The following is a 20,155-nucleotide window of genomic DNA, read 5'->3' on the forward strand; positions in this document are numbered from 1 at the left end:
TTTGTGGGCAGCAACAATTTCTCACAAGAAAACTCCAAACAAGTGTGTGGGATTCTCATCTGTTTTCATGCTGAGTGTGTGTTGAAGTATATAATTTTAAAGCTACTTTTACGGGGAAATCTCTTCTTACTATTTTTGTTATCAAACATGGAGGAGGGGAAGCGTTTGAAGGGAAGTATTGCGGTAGAGTGAATTCTCACTACATTACCACTGTTGGAGATGCACAGGAATCTGTTCAAGTCCTTTAATAGCTCAGCGTGTTTGCTCTTCAGGCTCTAGGGTACCATCAACTGCTAATCTTGGACTTTGACAAGGGACGGAGAAGGCTCATGAATAATTGTAAATCATTGGAGGAGGAGCCCAAGCCTTCTGGAAGGAAAGAGCCCTTTTCTTTAATAAGTTCTCACTGGTCAGCAAGTCCAGAATTGTGTCCTATGTGAGAATGTGAATGAAAGAGGAGTCAATGTCGCAGTTTATACTTTAGGAGAGAAAGCAGTAAAGTAGAAATAAAGAAACATCTGTAGCCAGAGTCATTGCTAACATGAACATTCTTTCTCTTCCTGACCTGTTCTACCCGCTGCTGAGGGTTTCCCTTGTCCTTGCTGCATCTGAGACTTCTCCAGCTGTTTATCGTCAAGTTGTCTTCAAGGATATAGAATATGAGCTTCTCCTGTTTTTTGTTTGTGTGTGTGTGTGTGTGTGTGTGTTTTGACGAGTCTCACTCTGTCACCAGGCTGGAGTGCTGTGGCACCATCTTGGCTCATTGCAACCTGCGCCTCCCAGGTTCAAGCGATTCTCCTGCCTCAGCCTCCTGAGTAGCTGGGACTATAGGCATGTACCACCATGCCCAGCTAATTTTTGTATTTTTTTTTTAATACTTTTAAGTTCTAGGGTACATGTGCACAACGTGCAGGTTTGTTACACATGTATATATGTGCCATGTTGGTTTGCTGCACCCATCAACTCATCATTTACATTAGATATTTCTCCTAATGCTTTCCCTCCCCACTCCCCCAACCCCACGACAGACCCTGGTGTGTGATGTTCCCCGCCCTGTGTCCAGGTATTCTCATTGTTCAATTCCCACGCAGCCATAAAAAAGGATGAGTTCATGTCCTTTGTAGGGACATGGATGAAGCTGGAAACCATAATTTTTGTATTTTTAGTAAAAGAGATGGGGTTTCACCGTGTTGGCCCGGATGGTCTCCATCTCTTTACCTTGTGATCCGCCCACCTTGTCCTCTGAAAGTGTTGGGATTACAGGCGTGAGCCACCGCACCCAGCCAAGCTTCTCCTGTTAAATGAACCCTTTCTTCCTGATGATGGAAGAGATCCTCTTAGTTTTTTTTCTACAGTATTTGCAGATCTGTAAACCACAAGTCCCTCTAACAACCTCTCCTGCAGATGTATCTCCTCAGTGAAATTTCCCATCACACACTAAGTGGCAAAGCCAATATTCGAAGCCAGGAAGAATTAACCCACAGCCTAGTCCTAATTTCACTGACCTTAAAAGGGAGGCTTACATATTTCATCAAGAAATAATCAAGGCAGGACAGAGGTAAATAAATGGTGATAAAATATTAATAGTTATAATCAAATGGACATGGTAGATGAGAAGGGATTTCTGGACATGCAAGCCCTAAACATGGGGGTAACAACAAAACAGGAACAAATGGGGTGGAACTGTGGTATAGAAAAAGAAGGGTAACAGGTTCAGACTTAGATATTTTACTTTTTTATACACTTAGGACATTCAGCATGAGGTTCAAGACGAGTTTTTACTATCTCTTCTTCAGAGTCTAAATTCATATTTTTTCTACAACAAGATTCTTAACTTGTCACTTCTTTACTCATTTTAATGGGTGTTTGTCCTTCTAAGCTTAGAGATTGGGGAGCAGTGCCTGGAGGTGGACATGGTAGAAAACGTGAAGGTGGATGGTCTGTTGGACTCAGAGCTTTAGACCTGTCAGGGATAACAGTGTCCATCTTATTTTCATTTGCAGCTCTGAGTAAATCAATAAGTAGTGCAGGGGTCCCCAAGTGGCCTATCCTTTCTGGAAAAGTGAATTCACCACCTGGCTACATCAATTAATTCTTTATTGCTGCACTACTCTGGCACTCCCATTTTTAGTAAAGTTTATGAAGGTATAATAAGGCATTCCAAAAACAGAGTGACTCCACTGCAAAAAAGAAAGACCTGAGGGCAAGAATTATGTCTTATTAAGGATTGTATCTCTAGGCCTTAGCATAGTACATTCAACAGGTAAGATATTCAATAAATATCACTTTATGAGACGATTCATGCATTTTACAAATGTTTATTGATCAATCCATATATGTCATTTTTATAGGTTGTGGGGCTAGACAAAAAAGAAAAAAATCACTGTCCTCATGGAAGTTAAATTGTACTGACAAAGGAGGAAAATGTCAGGGAGTTAACAGTTTAGTCTCTGTGGCTTCCTCCTGTCCTCTCCCTGAAACTGAGATCCAGCCAATCTGCACATCTATTCTGAGAGTGGCCCTGCTTTAATGACTAAACCCAGCTGTCTATACGCTAGGAGGGGAGGGAACTGCATCCTGAGGCACCAACCCAATTACCCACTCATCAGCCACAGGGACTTCCAGTGACTGGGGCATCATCCTCACGTCCCCAACCCCTCTCCTTCCTGTGGCTTTTCTAACTGGAACTGGAACTCAGAAAGTAAACTAATCACCAATTTGGGAAGCTATAGGAAAGCATGTTTTCTAATATACAGTGAGAGAATGTGACTGATAAAAACCAGTTTTCGTGAGACTTTCCCCCTGGAAAGTGAATATATTTATTCATAGGGCCTTCACCAGCACAGACTAACAAGCAAAGAGCTACACTGATGAGGAAGGAAGACTCAAAAGTAAGTGAAAAATAATAGTTAACCTTTAGATGTTGTGCAATAAATTATTTTTAATTACATTAAATCAAAATAGTGTTAAAATATTTTCAGGTAAACCTAGTATATTCACTAATAAATTTAAGTCTTCATAAATATAAAGATAGATCAATATAAATGTAAAAATCATTTGTTAAACTCCAGAGATTATATAAACAAAAAGTGAACCTAATGTAAACTGTGGTCTTTAGTTGAAAATAATGTGTCACTATTCTTTCATGGGTTGTAACAAATGTTCCACACTAATGTAAGATGTTAATAATAGCAGAAATAGGGAGGAGAGAGGAGGGATCTAGGAGCTCTCTGGATTTTCCATTTTATTTTGTTATAAATCTAAAACTGTTCTTAAAAATAATGTCTTAATTTTTTTTAAAAAAAGGAAAGAAGCACTGATACATGCTATGACATGGAAGAACTCTAAAAATATTAGGCTAAGGGAAAGAAGCCACATACACATACACAGATATTTTATGGTTCCAATTATATAAAATATTCAGAATAGAAAAGTTCATAGGGACAGAAAGTAGATTACCTGGGGAGTAGGGGGTGAAAAATGGGTAGTAACTGCTTAATGGGTATGGAGTTTCGTTTAGGGCGATGAAAATATTCTGGAACTAGAAAGTGATGATGATAGTCACACAGCAATGTCACGTACACAATACCACAGAACTGTACACTTTAAAATGGTTAAAGGGTAAGTTTTATTTCATGTTATGTATTTTACCACAATTGAAAAAAATGTTTATTAAAATTAATGTGCAAACATTTGTGGAAGAATAATGTGTAGTTTCTAACATTTATGTGTTTAAATTTATGAGTTTAAAAACAGAAAAAAAAATGATGGCCCAGAAGAGCAAGTCCAGAGTGCAGTTCATGAGTGATCCGCACAGGACCGCGTTGCCTCTGACGTCGGCCATGCTGGAGAGCAGCAGAGCGTCACTGGCAGGACTTCGTCCTCACTTCATAACATTCTTTCCAAAAGTCTTGTTGACATTCTTCTGTCTTCCACATATAGTTTATCTTCTTGAACTCATTATGACTTTAAAATATTTTTACTGTGTTACATGTACTGCTCATATTTGTTTATTTTATAATTATTAATTTTAAATTGTGCACTTTATTTTGCTCTAACGACAAAATTGACATGTTCATATAGATGATACATAATTTTTTGCTTGGATCGGAAAGTCTAAAATTTTTTTCCTGACTCAATTTCCTGTATTAACTTTCTCAAAAAGTCTGGAGGAGGGATTTTACAACACTTCAGAAGATTTTCAAGATTATATTTTAGTGATCAGATTTTTCTCCCTCTTATGCAGCTGTATTTTCTCTCACTTTTTTTAACTGTTTTTTTTTTTAAATTTTCTCAGTTCCACCTATGTGGACGATTAATTGTCACCATCTTAAAGAAACTGATCAGGCAGGTGTGGTGGCTCATGCCTGTAATTCCAGCACTTTGGGAGGCTGAGGCGAGTGGATCACTTGAGGCCAGAAGTTTGAGACCAGCCTGGCCAAAAAAGTGAAACCCCATCTCCACTAAAAATACAAAAATAGGCCAGGCACGGTGGCACATGCCTGTAATCCCAGCTACTCATGAGACTGAGGCAAGAGAATTTCTTGAACCCGGGAGGCAGAGGTTGCAGTCAGCTGAGATCACGCCACTGCACTCCAGCCTAGGTGACAGAGTGAGACTCTGTCTCAGGAAAAAAAAAAAAAAAAAAAAAAGAAAAGAAAAAGAAAAAAAGAAACCGACCAAATACTTGATTATTCCTTTCATTTCTTCCTGTAGGCTATAAATTGTATTTCCCATGGGATTTTCTAAGGGTCCTTGATTATCAGATGTCAGATTGTGATTGACAGGCTGGATCTCAGAGAACCTGGAACAGGATAGGTCTCTGAAAAGATCAGTCTCCAGCAGATTTTCCTGAGTAGAATTAAAACACCTTGAGTTGGTACTTCGATGATCATGGGAGCCCCCTTCAAGCAGTTAGAGAAATGAGAAATGATCAGGACTCAGAATATCATTCTGGTTTCCAGAATCCCAGATTGTTATTTTCCTGGTATGTTGGAGATGTTCTTGTGGGTACAGAAAAAATGTCCAGAGAACCTACATTTGGGAACCAAAGAATGAAGCGGGGTGCAGAGTCCCAGAGAAGGAAGTTTTAGGGAAGGTGTAGATAGGGCACTTGCCAACCATGTTATAAGAGGAGAGGTATTCAGAGGCACGGTCAGGAGGATTCTGACTTGTTCGGGGGCCACCTTCAAGGGGATGGGGCTTGGAAGAGAGGGGATGGCCCAGAACTAATTTCTTTTGCAATCCATTGCCTAAAACTCACTGTCAGGTGACACAGAGATGACTCTTTCCTTGCAACATGTGCTTGGCAACCTCCGGGACCCATCGCGCCCCGTTGCCAGTCTCCACCTCTCAGTACCAGCTCCCTGACAGGAGTTCCCCCTGGCCCATAGAGCAGATATCAGATCTCTGTGGGATATCTGGCTGCCTGAATGTCCATGGATCACACTCTTGTTTTGTTCAGAAGAAATCAGTTTCAGGTGAGCTGTGTTTGAAGCCAATGTCACATTCACTGTAAAGAAAGAGAATCCATTCAGATAATTAATCAATATAATTTCATTCTATTAACAGCCAAACGGGAAGACAAGTGTTTCACAGACATAAGAAATTTAAAGTGGAAGCACTTTCTAGAGCACACAAAACAGCCTCCCTAACACATGAGAAGTCACCAGCAACACAGAAATCACCAAGTAGGTCACCACATTTTTAAAGATCATAGGAAATTGTTCATGCCAACAAATCTCAGTGAACCTCAACTCTCAGCCTTGAAAACAAGGATGGCTGTACCACTCACTTTTTTCTTCTTCCTTAACCAGATCACTGGGGAATGGGCAGCAGGAAATCAAATCATTATCTTTTAATCATTTTGCGTCTATTACAAGTAGAAGCACTGACCTCATGCATCACTGAGCCTGGATTGCATGATAAGCCCTGGGCTTTCCTGTTTCTCACATTTCCTTAGTTACTGGATATTCACTGACTGCCTCCCATAGGTGACTTGTGAAAAGGGAGGCTCGGGAAGTACGCAGTACGGTTCCTACTGCAGTGTGCTCCGCTGTTTCTGTTTCCCTGACTTACCTCTTTCAGCAACTCTTCCTGAGCAGGCCTACAGCCACAGCAAGAAGCAATCCCCAAACAAGCAGTGTTTTCCACAAAAACGTCATCCTGGACTCTAAAATGGAAACCCAAGAATCCCTTGAAACTGTGAAACTGGGACAATATTAAGATTATGCTTTTCATCTGAGCAGCTTCTAGGCTGGAGAGAAGGGAGAGAATTTGGCCTCCCAGGAGGCAGTTGGCCTGCTCCTCCCTGCTCTGGAGATGCAGAGGAGAGAATGCAAGTATTTCGTGTTTGCTCGTCTCAGAAATGTACACATGCACAGACAAGTTGTTTTCCCTTCTCTCTTCCAACTATATCACGCAATCACTGGAGTGACTTGAGGAGGAAAGGATAAGATTACTCACTGGAGTGACTTGAGGAGGAAAAAGGATAAAATTACTCACTGGAGTGACTTGAGGAGGAAAAAGGATAAAATTACTCAAGCCGCAACCATGAAGATGGTATTAATAAAAATCAGTTTCTAATCCAGAAGAAAATCCCCCATGAGGGGGAAAACACAAAGTTCTGTAATTGTTTTCACATCAGAAGAAGAGAATCTATAGAGAGAGTGAAGACAGGGTCATTTACAAGAATTTAGTGTGTGTCCCGTGATGAATACATTGCAGGGCACTAGTTCAGGGTGTCAGAGAGAATCTCAGAGGAGTAGAATCCCTGGGTGTCCTGAAAACCAGTTTTGCAGAGGACAGCAGGAGACGTCGTCAGAGAGCAGCAAATAAAAATCAAAAAGGAAGAAGAGCAACACAATGAGTAAGTCTGAGTTGGTCTTCATATTTATTTTCCAAACCTGAAGGAACATAAAGGAATCACCAACCTGAGAGAGAAAAAGTTGTGATTTTCTCCTCGCCCAAAAAGGGGATGCTGATGGAACAAGTGACATCCACAGCGGAGATGTCTGTGACCCTTAGCAATGTCTCCACGTGGAACAGCCCATGGCTGCCTTGAGTCAGGGCCTCGGAAGATGATGGTATCATCTTTCCTTCCATGTCCCTCCACTGCACGTGGGGCTGTGGGAACCACCCATCTGAGGAGCACATCAGCTGCATTTCTCCATCTTCTTGTCCCTCCACAGTGATCAGTGGGGAAGAACCCAGACCTGGGGACAGAGAAAAAGGAACCAAAGCCTGGAGTCCTTTCAAGCGGATGAGTGGGCAGCAGCTTCACTGGGAGGAAAGAAGGGGATGTGGAGGGCTTGGGGAAGGGAGAAAAGCTTAAGGGGGATTGCACTCCACTTAGGGATGAGGCTGGCTGGAGCATTTTCTTATTTTGTTTGTTTGCTTATTTTTATTCTTTGTATTCCTAAATCATTCTGGGATGATTGAGAGGTAAGGTAAATGTTCAAATCCAACATTGATTCTGTCCCTGAGAACAAAATAACTCTGGCCAGGGCGTGGGTCACATGGACAGGATTAAAATAGGGAGTAGGAGGATATTCTCAAAAATTGAAATCTTATAAATATCTACGTCCAATGGCAGAAAATACGAGGCTCATGAAACTTCTCAACATGCGCTCCCGTGGCTAAATGTGTTTATTAATTTAGAATCAAAATCCATTGGGAGAAACACGTAGCATATCCAAGACTTGGGCCTTATGTACTCAATGGCATCTGCTAACCTTGGACGTTTCAATTCTCACACACACGGACAGTGGGAAATGATGCTGCAGGGAGTGATTTCATCTTTCCTCCCCTGTCCCTGCCAAAGCTGTCAATATTTATAATTTTGGTTTACACACTGGATCCAGTTTAGTCTTCAGATGATTACAGTTTCTAGAATTTTATTGCATTTCCCAGAATTCTAATAACACACTGTGAAACAATGAGTCTTTTGTAAAATATGTAGTAAGATACTCAAATTTCCTTAAAGATGTGGTCAATTTTTGAAGATACTGGAGAAGATACAAGTTCTATGCCCAAATAATTACACTTCATCCATTTGAGTTTGTGGATTTTAAGTAACTATGACAGTTTCACACACTGGAGGATTTGATATAAATTTGATGATGAATGAGCATTAAGAAAATTTCAAATGTCAGAGAAATTGTCCAGGAACTAGCATATTAAAGTGGTAGGAGCAGGTATTGAACACAAAATATCTGTCTAGAATTCTTACCTACCACCTTCAGATCCAAACTGGCCTCCTGGTAGACATCATCTTTTTCAAAAAGGCAGCGGTACTGCCCGTCGTCCAAAGGTCTGGCACTGAGTATCTGCAGGGTCAGTCTGCCCTCGTCAATGGCGTCACTCACCAGCACAGGCCTCCCTCTGTACTCTGCCGTCTGCTCTCCAGCCACATGGTCCCCATTCATATACACATGCACGACAGGGTAACAGTGGGATCGGACCCACCTCACCTCCACGCTCTGTGCATTCGCCTTGGGGGACAGGTAACAGGTTAGCTGTATATCTTCTCCCACTCTGACAAGGATGGCCTAGGAAGGTCCAATCACTTTTAAAGAAGCTGTTAAATAGAGTGGACAAAACACAATGAAAGAATCAAACTGGAACCAATAATGTCATCTCTAAGAACAGCTCCATTGGAGTTCAGAAACCATGAGCATCCCAGGGTTGCTGTGAGGCTCGGGGTCATCCTTAGGTGAGATGGGGGTTTCATGGACTCAGAATAGAGGTTGCTCTTCTTTAAGGAGTAATCATTCCATGATGTGTGTCAGTCTGAGTAAAATAGTAATTGAATCCCTACCTGCTTCTACCTGTATTTTTTTCAGTTTACAGACTAATAATAAAATAATTTTGCAATTAAAACTCCCAGAATAGGCTGGGCATGGTGGCTCAAATCTATAATCCCAGCACTTTGGGAGGCCGAAGCGGGTGGATCACCAGAGGTCAGGAGTTCAAGACCAGCCTGGCCAACATGGTGAAATCCCGTCTCTACAAAAATACAAAAATTAGCTGGGCGTGATGGTGGGTGCCTGTAATCCCAGCTACTCAGGAGGCTGAGGTGGAAGAATTGCTTGAACCTCGGAGGCAGAGGTTGCAGTGAGCCGAGATGATGCCATTGCACTCCAGGCTGGGTGACAAAGCAAGACTTTGTCTAAAAACAAACAAACAAGCAAACAAACAAACAAAACACCCAGAATAAAGTGAACAGTTTATAAATTTGGCCCCAGATGCCTCTGTACCTGACTCCTTATGTAACAAACTGCAATTTAACTTAGTACATCAGCTACTGAAAGCCTAACTTAGGTTGCAGTTTGTTACATAAGCACTCAGGTACAGAGGCATCCTGGGGCCAAATTTATAAATTGCTCATTTTATTCTGAGAATTTTAATTGAAAAATAATTTTATGAATAAGCCTAACTTAGGAGCTAAGCCTAACTTAGGAGTACACTTTTGTAATAAATAGCTGAGTAGCAGCTGCTGCACTTCTGTTAGTTGCAGGCAGCCAACTGTTGAAACCCTGTTCAAATCGGCAAACGCCAGGCTGCAACCAGTAGAGCTGTCTCTGACCTCACTTCTGTTTTCTGTACCTCATTTCCATTTTCTGTCCATAAATGCTGTCTGACCAAATTGCTGCTTTGACTTCTCTGAAACCGTTCTGATTCTGAAGGATGCCTTGTTTGTGAGTCATCCTTTGCTCAGTTAGACTCTGCTAAATTTAGTCTGTCTAAAGTTTTTCTTCTAACACTTAGATTCTGTATGATTTTAAACTACTTCTTAATCTGCCTTAAACTACTTCTTAATGCCTCAGTTTCTTAAACTATAAATTTGCTATACAACTACCAAAATCATAATGTTTCAGAGTTGAACAAAATAGTTTGCATTAAGTGCCTGGAAGACCCCGCAGTGTGAGCAGAGGCGCACAGACCTGTGAGACTTGAAGGCGTTGGAGCCATCCCCACCCTCTGATGTGGTAATAGGGAGGGGTTTAAAAACGTGTCTCATGTGGACTTTTGGTAATGATATTTGAAGAAGCTTTCCTCTAGGTAGTCTTTATAGTACCTTGTAAGTCTGATCCAGCCACTATATTTTATTTCCCCAATGTTCCACATAGGTGGAGTTATAGACACACACCAATTGAATGTCCTCAAATAATTTTGAAAACTAAGATTAACATTTTAAGATCAATAATTGGGGAAGTCGGCAAAGTACAAATTGTGGAACAATGATGAATGTAAAAAAGGGGTCTAATTCTCCCACTGTGCAAAGTGGGGAAATGTTCTCTGAGGGCTTTCCTGAGCCCAAGCTATGTTATATTTTCCATTCTCATCAGGCCCTGCCCATGCCATTTTTTCTCTATTCTAAATTAACTGTCATCCTTTTCTATTAAATGATAAGAATGGTTTTGCATAAGGTGTGATCATTTATAATAGAAACACAAGCATAAAATTGTAGGTTCTCTGCATAGAGTCACTGGCCAAGGGCGTTAACATCCCATTATGTCATTGGCCAAAAACTGCCAGCTACCTTTGTAGAAAGGAAAGTCACTGTCAACACAATTCGAATTTTCAGATTATTACCTTCCATTCCAGGTAATAGGACTCCCAGTTATTTCCAGCAATTTGTTTGCTTTGTCCTGTAATTTTACCTAAAACAAATTATTTTCCTCTCCTATGTATCTATTAAAGTCTGAAGACAAGAATCAGAAAAAATGGACTAGGGATTAGTTTGGGGCTGTTTCTGCATCCACATGTCTTACAGTAAATTACTTAATAAAACAGACTGTTCCTTATCTCCTTTATCCATATGAGGATTTTATTCCCTGTCCGTGACCTGTGGCACATATCAGATCTTAAACTGGCTTGCCCTGCCTGACATAGGTAATTAAGAGCTAAAATTGACTTCAATGGAGACTGAAGGAAGCAAAATGTAAGTATGGAGATTCAACTAATTTGATGCATTATAGATACAGACAAAACTCCTTTTGTCCAGAATCCAAGTAAAACTAAAGTTTAAAGTGCTAGAAAAATCACTCAGCCCTGTTTGTTAATAATTGATGTTCTACTAGAATACGAGCTCCTTGGGAGCCACTATGCCTAACCCACTTTTTTTTTCTTTCAATTTTAAGTTCCGGGGTACATGTGCAGGATGTGCAGGTTTGTTACATAGGTAAACGTGTGCCATGGTGGCTTACTGCACAGGTCATCCCATCACTCAGGTGTTAAGTCCAGCATCCATTAACTATTCTTCCTGATGCTCTCCCTCCCCCGATCCCCCAACAGGTGTCCAGTGTGTGTTGTTCCCTGCCATGCATCCATGTGTTCTCATCAATCAGCTCCCACTTCTAAGTGTGAACATGCAGTAGTTAACCTCCTTTTTCTATATGGTTTTGTACACAGCCTTCCAGACAATTTTGTGCTGAAATGTATTGCTTTGTTTTGTTTTGGTTATTGTATGTATGTTCTGAAATGCCTTCTGAACATCCATTGAAAAATTAAATCCCTTCTGGAGTGTGAAGTACACTGAATTATACACTGATTCCTTGAAACCTGATAATCTCATCATCATACCACATAATCCTCTTTAGATCAGCATATTCAATTAATGCACTATCTCATTTCTCAAATATGCTAAGTTATATCTAATCTCTTAGAACTGGACACTATATTAGAGATTAAATTCAACCTGTTCACTTTAAAGATGAGAAAAATAGAGATGAATGAGCTGACAAAGTCACGCATAAGTAATTAAGGACTTGCACTCTTAAGTTAGATAGATGTAGATTAGAAGGTAAACATGACCATTTCTTCATGATTTTTGGCAAACCATGTATGTCTCTAAGATTGTTTCTTAGCTGTAAAATGAGGATAAAGCAATTAAACTTTATAATTATTGTAAGAAAAAATGAAATAATTCCCATAACACATTCAGCATCATGCCTGGCATACAATTAATATTTTAAAAAACGATTATTTTTATAAATGGAAAACATTTTTTGTAAGACTACGAGCAGCGATTTCAGTCTTAGGACTTCCATAGAGAGCTGGGTGTCCCATCACCAGAGCGCAACTGCAGAGCTTCCGTGCCCAGAGCCCTCCTCTCCCACCTGACAGGAAGCAAAGGGAAGCTCCATCTTTCCACCTTGGTTAATTGTGGCCCCGGAAGGTCACCATGACTTAGGAACAACAGAACATGGGGTTGTATTTTGTGTGCTGGGTCTCCAGTGGATCTCAGAGAACTCAGAGGAGTGACTCTTCCCCTAAAACCTTCTTGAGAGACAGACTTGTGTGAACCTGCCCCAAACACTAGCTTGACTTCCTGATCTCAGAAGGGTAAGGTACACAGGTGTGTGTCTCTCCTCAGATTGTGGAGTTACTTTGTGCCTTCCAGGGACCCTTCCCTTTATGTTTATGGCCTAATGGGGTTGAAGGTACCATAGTAGACTCTAGTAGAGATTGGGTTGTGTTTGTTACCCTGATTTTCCTCAAAAACTCTTTTGTGGGCTGAAAGGTGTGCTTAAGCTCACCTAAAGCACACACATGGACACACATTCCTGGAGCAGGTGACTTGATGGAGAGCAAGGTATTGATGGAAAGAAGACATAAGGGATCCACGTTCTATGCACCTAGGCAGGGAGGCAGGCTGGTTGCCTTCGGCTGAGAGAAGAGGCCATACAAAGGAGGGAGCTAGTAAGGAGGTAAATGGGAAACTCAAAGGGGCTCAGACATCAGCTGGTTATGTTTTAAACCACTTATCTCAGGTACAGCAAAATAATACCCTCAGTCCAACTCCAAGATTTAAAAAACAAAAATTAGGCTGGGTGCAGTGGCTCATGCATGTAATCCCAGCCCTTTGGGAGGCCGAGGCTGGCAGATCACGAGGTCAGGAGATTAAGACCATCCTGGCCAACATGGTGAAACCCCGTCTCTACTAAAAAAAAAAAAAAAAAATTAGCTGGGTGGGGTGGTGCGTGCCTGTAGCCCCAGCTACTCAGGAGGCTGAGGCAGGAGAATCGCTTGAATCCAGGAGACTGAGGTTGCGGTGAGGCAAGATGGCGCCATTGCACTCCAGCCTGGGCGACAGCGAGACTCCGTCTCAAAAAAAACAACAAAAAAAGGCCCCACATGGTGGCTCACGCCTGTCATCCCAGCACTTTGAGAGGCTGAGGTGGGGGGATCACGAGGTCAGGAGATCGAGACCATCCTGGCTAACACAGTGAAGCCCTGCCTCTACTAAAAAATACAAAAAAAAAAAAAAAATTGCCGGGCGTGGTAGCGGGCACCTGTAGTCTCAGCTACTTGGGAGGCTGAGGCAGGAGAACGGCCTGAACCCGGGAGGCGGAGCTTGCAGTGAGCCGAGATCGCGCCACTGCACTCCAGCCTGGGCGACAGAGCGAGACTCCGTCTCAAAAAAAAAAAAAAACAAAAAATTGCCACACTCACAGGATCCCAGGTTGCACTCAGAAAGTAACACCTCCCTCCCAATAGTGATTAGCTTAGGGGTCTACTGGGGTGAGGAGCAGGTGCAGGACCCCATAGCAGAGTTGAGCAGGGAGGTGCTGGGTGCAACCCAGGTCGTCATAACGATGCTGCCCTTGTTCACACTTGAAATGTTTTCAAAGGGCCTCCAGGCCCCGGCCAGCTGTCTGCTGTCATCCCCCACACACTCTGAGGCAGCTCCCTTTCCCCTCAACACATAGAGCAGAGATGATGCCATGCTCCCTATAGGTGTCCATCTGATGCTCACTGGAATCTCCATGAGCCCCCAAAGTGTCAGGTAACACAGCTGAAACCTCGTTGAATGAGGCCATTACTTTGCTGGTCTCATCTGGTATTTAATGAACATAAGACCTGGTAAAATCATGCCTCAGTTTCTCCTCTGGGTCACATGGTCTTGTGGTAGCTCCCCTCCCTCTGCTGGGGAGGGCAGAGGCTCCCTCCACAGGTGTGTGCCAGCACCTCGTACTTACCCAGCTCAGTCTGGAGTTTCTCTGGAAAAAGAACAAGAATAACATATTAAGGAATTTGGTGTAAGGGAAAGGACAGAAACTATTTTTTAAAAAAGAAAGCAATTTATACATTATATAAGAAAGCTCAATTCATTAAAAAAATGAAATGCAGAAAAATACTGATTCTTTCCCACAGATTACCCAATGATACAGCTTTTCCTTTTCTCTGCACAACAAAAATGCTGTCATTTCTATCTCCCCATGATTCTGTTGGTTTCTTCTGATATTTACAGCATAAATACTTAGCTATCAGCTATGAAAATAACATATGTTCCTTTTATAGATACACAAAAAGTACAAAATTATATGGACATAAACAGTACCACCTATAACTACAAAGTGGAGAGACTAATTATAAGTAATATATAATCAGCTTCATTTAAAATTAAAATATAACATTAACTTTAAAGTTTTTTTAATCTATCCATTTATAGGAATAACTGTATACTTATATCCAAATGTGGAGGGTATCCTGAAAGTTTTAGTGCAGTTATAAGTTATTTAAGGCCAATAACTTTTATGTGATTGGAAATGTCAATTTATAGGTAGATGTCATGTTTATCATTGAATAGTGCATCATGAGGATATTTTTCAACCATTAAAATTATTTAAAAATATCCTTTTTCATTAATGCTATAATGTATAGTAAGACAAGATTCCACACTGTACTGTTGTATTGGGGGATTGGTTGTTTTTGCTGCTGTTTATAAATAAGGTCATAATTAATATTCTATTATGCAAATAGTTGTCTACATCTCTGATTATCTTCATATGATAGATTTCTAGAAGTAATCAGCACAAGATAGCATAGGAAAACATTTCAGTTGAAGAAATATAGCTTTATTTTCTTTACAATGCAATGAATACTTGTGAGTAAAAACAATCAATGCAGAAGGAAGGGTAGAACTCAAAAATAACGGAAGCGCCATAACAGCTATTCAAGTAAAATGTAGTGCATATATTTCCAGTCATAAATGTTTTATAGCTTTCAATATGATAGATAATGTCTCTTGATAAAAATACGAGGTGCTGTGGTGCAGTCCCTGGGACCTCTCCTGCTGATCTGAGCATGTTGGTCCTAGAGGCAGAGCACTGACCTGGGAGGCTGATGACCGACCCCTTCTCCTCAGTGAGGACAGGGTTGTGGACGAAGCAGGACACAGACTCTGCAGAAGCGTTCCTGACCACAGGGGTGGCTTCTACATAGAACAGGCCATCTTCATCTTGGATGTGACGCTCAGACACGGCCAGCAGCTTCTCTCCCTGGATGTCTTCCCAATACACCTGGGGCTCTGGGAACCAGCCCCTTGTAGTGCACACAAGCTGGACTCCACTTTCCCCAGGTCCCTCCATGTGGATGTTAGGGGCAGACCCCAGACCTGCAGAGGGAAGCCACAGCTCTGACACCCAGATCCCACAGAGGCAGAAATCACAGAGGCTGAGAGCCCAGTGATGTTGCTCACAGGAAGATGGCTGGAGTTCAGGAGTCTGAGGAGCAGAAAGTCGACCTCAGTCTCCCCATTCAAATCTGAGTTCAGATACACTCTCTTTGTTCCCCAGTCTGGGTCTTTACATTTTAGCATCTGACCGGTACTTTTCTCCAGATCCAGAAAGGGGAATCAGAGAAGGGGGACATCATGACATTTTGCAACACCTCTAGCACTGCAGACGGAGATGTGGTGTAATTTATTCTTTAATTCCTCTGTGCCATGAACTCTGCCTTTTTCATCTTAAAAATATCTGTATCGGGCACATTGACATTTTAGATGATGTCTCGAACTCCAATTTAGACTGAATATTTAACATAAAGTCAGAAATCACTCCTCTGGGGCCTGTTCTTCCTGCATCTTTTGCTGGTGGCTGTGATCTTTGGAAGCAAGTGGATAAACGGGAGCATGTTAAATGCGAATCTCCATGAGGAATTATTTGTAGCTAAACATTCTATTCAATGGGTAAGATGGTTTTGAGAAATCCTAGTTTAGAACAATTTATGAAGTCATGAATTTTTTTTCTCTATTTAACATGAAACTCCCAAATCCAAACTAAGGGGACTATATTTTTCATAAATGGGAATTCTGTTTTAATCACTTGCTGGTAAAGGAGAGACCCGCCCCCTTCCCTTGGAGCCTTAGAAAATGTATGACTCATTTGTAAATGTTCCTGATATTGAAATACATCAGTACATTCCCTGTCCCCCCATGTCAGAAATATATGTATTCCTCTATCCATTTTGAATCACCTTGAACATAATAACAGTAATGGATGTTAAGAAAAAAAAAGTTATTAGGAAACAGCCTCCCAGGGAAGTAAAGGAGGAAGCAGTATCAGCTGGAGACATTAACATCTCCAGAGAACGATTTTCCCCATTTACCTTAGTAATTGGATTTACTTGATTTTCTCTTTAGAGCATGGAGGAGTTAGCCCTGTCAGGGAATCATATGATAGTTTACTTTTCATAAGACAGATCCATTCTTCAGTTGTCCCCTTCCTCCCTACCCCTTCCTGCTTATCTAATACAACAGCAATCTGAAGAACCTTCCCATTTACAGTGGGTGTGTCAGAAGCATCTGTGAGTCCCCAATTCATTGAACACTAGTATATGACAATCTCCAAAGCACAACATTCTTAGCCTCTTCAGTCTCGTTGCTAGCTTTCTAACTAAGGGCATTTCACAAGGAAAGAACATTTTCATGTCTCAGTTTCTGCATAGATGGGATTGGGTAGAGAACAACCAATGCCCTGAGATACAGATGCGGGGACGTCAGATGGGTTCACTCACGCAGCAATTGGTTTGCTCTTGCGCACCAGCCTTAGGTAGCACAAATATGTGTCTCAGCAAAATTGCTAAAGACTGCATGTCATGGATTTCAAATAATCCACAAGAACAGTCAAAACTGTGCAAATTAAATCTGGGAAAATATTTTAACACTAAGCTTGCTTTGAAGACTCCAGAACCACTTATTTTTAAATCAATCAGGGTAGAGGACTAAGCATTAGGAATTACCTTGATGATTCAGAAGGAATTCCTCAACTGTCAAAAAGCTTACCACAAATTAATATATCTCTGACTCTTGAGACCCTGTGTCTTTCCCCAGATATTCACCTGCTACTTTGAGCAGCAAGCTTGTTTCTCCACAATAGTTCCCATCCTGGAAATGGCACCAGTATTGTCCATTGTTGGAGGGCTGGATGTTGTGTATCTTCAGTGCCACACTTCCTTTTGCAATGTCATTCTCTATCCACTCTACCCGGCCTCTGTACTCCTCCATCTGCATCTCAGTCACCTCCACTCCATCCCTGTGCGCAAACACAGGTGTGCTGGGCTCTGAGTGGTACCACCTCACCTCCATGTGCATTGCGGTCCTCTTGGGGAGCAGCTGGCAGGTTAACAGGGCATCTTCCCTAACCCTGGCCAGGATAGGTTGAGCAGGTCCAGTGACTCTAAAGTCTTCTATAAAATAAGTGAAAAAGAGGAAAGAGGAAATGCCAAACAGAAAATCATATGCATGCTTTGGGGTGTCCAGCCTGTTAAAATGGAGGCAACTAGAAGAGGGAGAGATATGTGTTTAATGCTTTAGAGAAATCCAGCCTGATGATTTGCACATCTATTTGTTACAGAGTCAATTTTGTGTACTGAAAACAAATGCAGTTAAAAAATGTGGGTGAGGTTGCTGTCTGTCACCTACCAGCTATGTGATTTGGTGGCAAATCTATTACTCTTGGTAAGATTTTGAGATTTGAAGTCCTATTTCTTCATCTTTAAGATATTAACACCACCATACCTGGGTTGTTTTTATTCTCAAGTAAATTATTTATTACTCATGTAAATTGAGTCATTTATTCTCATGTAAATTGAGTTTTTAAATTGGAAACCTTATTCTTGTTATTAACATTTTATTTTCCTAAAGTTTAGGTAATAAATCCATTTATTAGCTTTTTTAGCTTTTCAGGATTCCTCTTCTCTTAGATATGAAACTGTTTTTTGTTTTTTTTTTTGTTTGTTTGTTTTTGTCTGGAGTCGGCAGGAGGCCAATTACTGGGACTATGTACAATGCAGTTTTCACAAGCACATTTTGTGCTGGATTAAGGACACTGGTTTGTCTAGAGATTTTTGGGTCTTCCAAACAAATTCTAAGACATGTCTGATCTCTTCCTTGTTATCTGCAAATTGAAGAGATGTTTAACAGTTATTTATGTTATATTTGATCATTTTATGTCATGTATGATATGTTCTTTCTCATCCTAAATGCTTCGGGGCCATTTGCTCTTTCTCTGTGCAGATCCAATCCTGCTAGGAAGAACCTCACCCTACTTAGCTGCTGCTGGGTATCAAATAGATGCTGCTCAAAAGGTGGCTAAAGAGCCTAAGTGGAGATCTGCTTGTATTCTTCATTGATGAAGTCTAAATATGAAGCTAGAACTGAAGACATTCCTTCAGATTGACTGTTACAGGGTAGGGAGCTGCAGCGTAAGCGCGGAGAAGCCAGCAGCCTCATCACATCACACCAGCACTGCAGCGCCGAGGCAGACACACTAGCTCTGCGGTGCCGAGGCAGAGCCTGCGCCCTCTGACGCTCTGTCCAGTGTTTTTTCCCACATTCCATGCTGCATTTTCCTTAGGGCTCTGACATCTCCTTCTGACACTGTTTTTTTGTTTGACACTGAATTTTTAAATAATTATTTTTCAAGGTGCAACATTTTGACTGTCAAAATTCAGCTAGTGAGATTTCCAAGTCCATTTCTTGGAGGTCTTCTAATTTCTTATTTCCAAGTATTTTTTTTTTTATTGCAGCTTAATTTATGGTAAGAAGCAGCTGCATTTCTTGACCCCAAAGTACTAGAGTGAATTAATAATTTAACGTGGTACAACCACTGATTCAAGTGCTTTTAATGTCTCATTTAATCCTAAAGCCTGTGCTGGCCTCTGAAATGTAGTTACTGCTGTTATTCTCATTAAAAAGATGAAAGAACTAAGGTATGAGGTGCTCAAGTAACTTTCCAAAGGTGACTCAGTTAGGAGTGGAGGAGCTGCTGGGAGTGGAGGAGCTCCTCAAAAGTGAGGAGTTCCTTTTTGGATACAGGTGCCTTGGCCCCAGACTTACACTCTTAGATGTTGTTCTAGACCTTTGGACCCAGACTAGCTCACTGGGACATTAGACTATACAGTAAAGGGAGAAGGGAATCCTACCTGACTGCTTCATTGTCAGCAGGATGAATAGGAAGGAGGCAACTGCACCAGACAGACTGTACCCTGGAAAATCCACCATTCTCCCTGGAACAAACACAAGGAAACCCTGCGCCTAAGTGAGGCTGTGACACACCCGGCATACTCCATGGCTTCCATTGGTTATGCAGTCTTAGCAGAGAATCCACATCAACCCCTGCACAGTCAATGAAATGGGCTTGGCTCCATTTCTCTGCAATTATTGGTCACATCCAGCCCTTTACCTAACGTGTTATATTGTGAGACAATGTAGCAAATGTAAGAAGCCTTGCTTGCTCATTTCGGCTTGCTAGCATACTTTCATAAAGCCCCTGATTCTGTGATGACCTGCAGCTCTCCAGAAAGATGCTTCAAAGACAAAACAAGATTGAGCACACGGCCTCCCATCTCTCTTGCCTGAGTCACTCTACTCCTTAAAAGATAAGCAATCATAGTCCTTGCCTTTTCCTACACATAAGATGATGTCTGATTGAAGGATACCTCTGTAACCTATAACCAGATCTGCTCATACACCCAAATGTTGATGTAATTCGGCTTCAATGTAGCTTCTGAGCTAATCTGATGTAGTGATTAATATGTAACCTCCTGACATCGAAAAGGATATGGATTTGTTTCTGAATCATGAAGTTTTACTGATTGTTTAGTGCATGAAATATTTTAGTCTATATATTGTCATTTGTGTCCAATGTTTGCAACCTCTGTATTGTACCCTCCAATGAAAAAAGACAACTCCAATATGAAGAGCTCCTTTCTTTCCGCCTGAACTTCCTTACAAAAGCATTCCAACTTGTAACAGACTTTGGACCACCCTCAGCTTCGTTGGTGTGTCTTCCTACATCAATCCTGATATTTGGCTTCCAATAGATCTTTATGAAATTATTCCTGCCTCAGCAACCCTAATTTCATG

General features: G+C 41.3%; 1 protein-coding gene across 1 annotated transcript; it reads right to left on the reverse strand.

Moving 5' to 3' along the window:
- Positions 1–6,924: 6,924 nt before the first annotated feature.
- Positions 6,925–19,291, reverse strand: BTNL2 (butyrophilin like 2). Its single transcript, XM_054493237.2, is given in 6 exon segments — positions 6,925–7,214; positions 8,231–8,578; positions 13,986–14,006; positions 15,122–15,403; positions 17,128–17,475; positions 19,213–19,291. Coding segments are annotated over 6 exon segments (1,368 nt in total).
- Positions 19,292–20,155: the final 864 nt, after the last annotated feature.

This window comes from Pongo pygmaeus, chromosome 5 (assembly GCF_028885625.2).
Source record: "Pongo pygmaeus isolate AG05252 chromosome 5, NHGRI_mPonPyg2-v2.0_pri, whole genome shotgun sequence".
Classification (NCBI taxonomy): domain Eukaryota; kingdom Metazoa; phylum Chordata; class Mammalia; order Primates; family Hominidae; genus Pongo; species Pongo pygmaeus.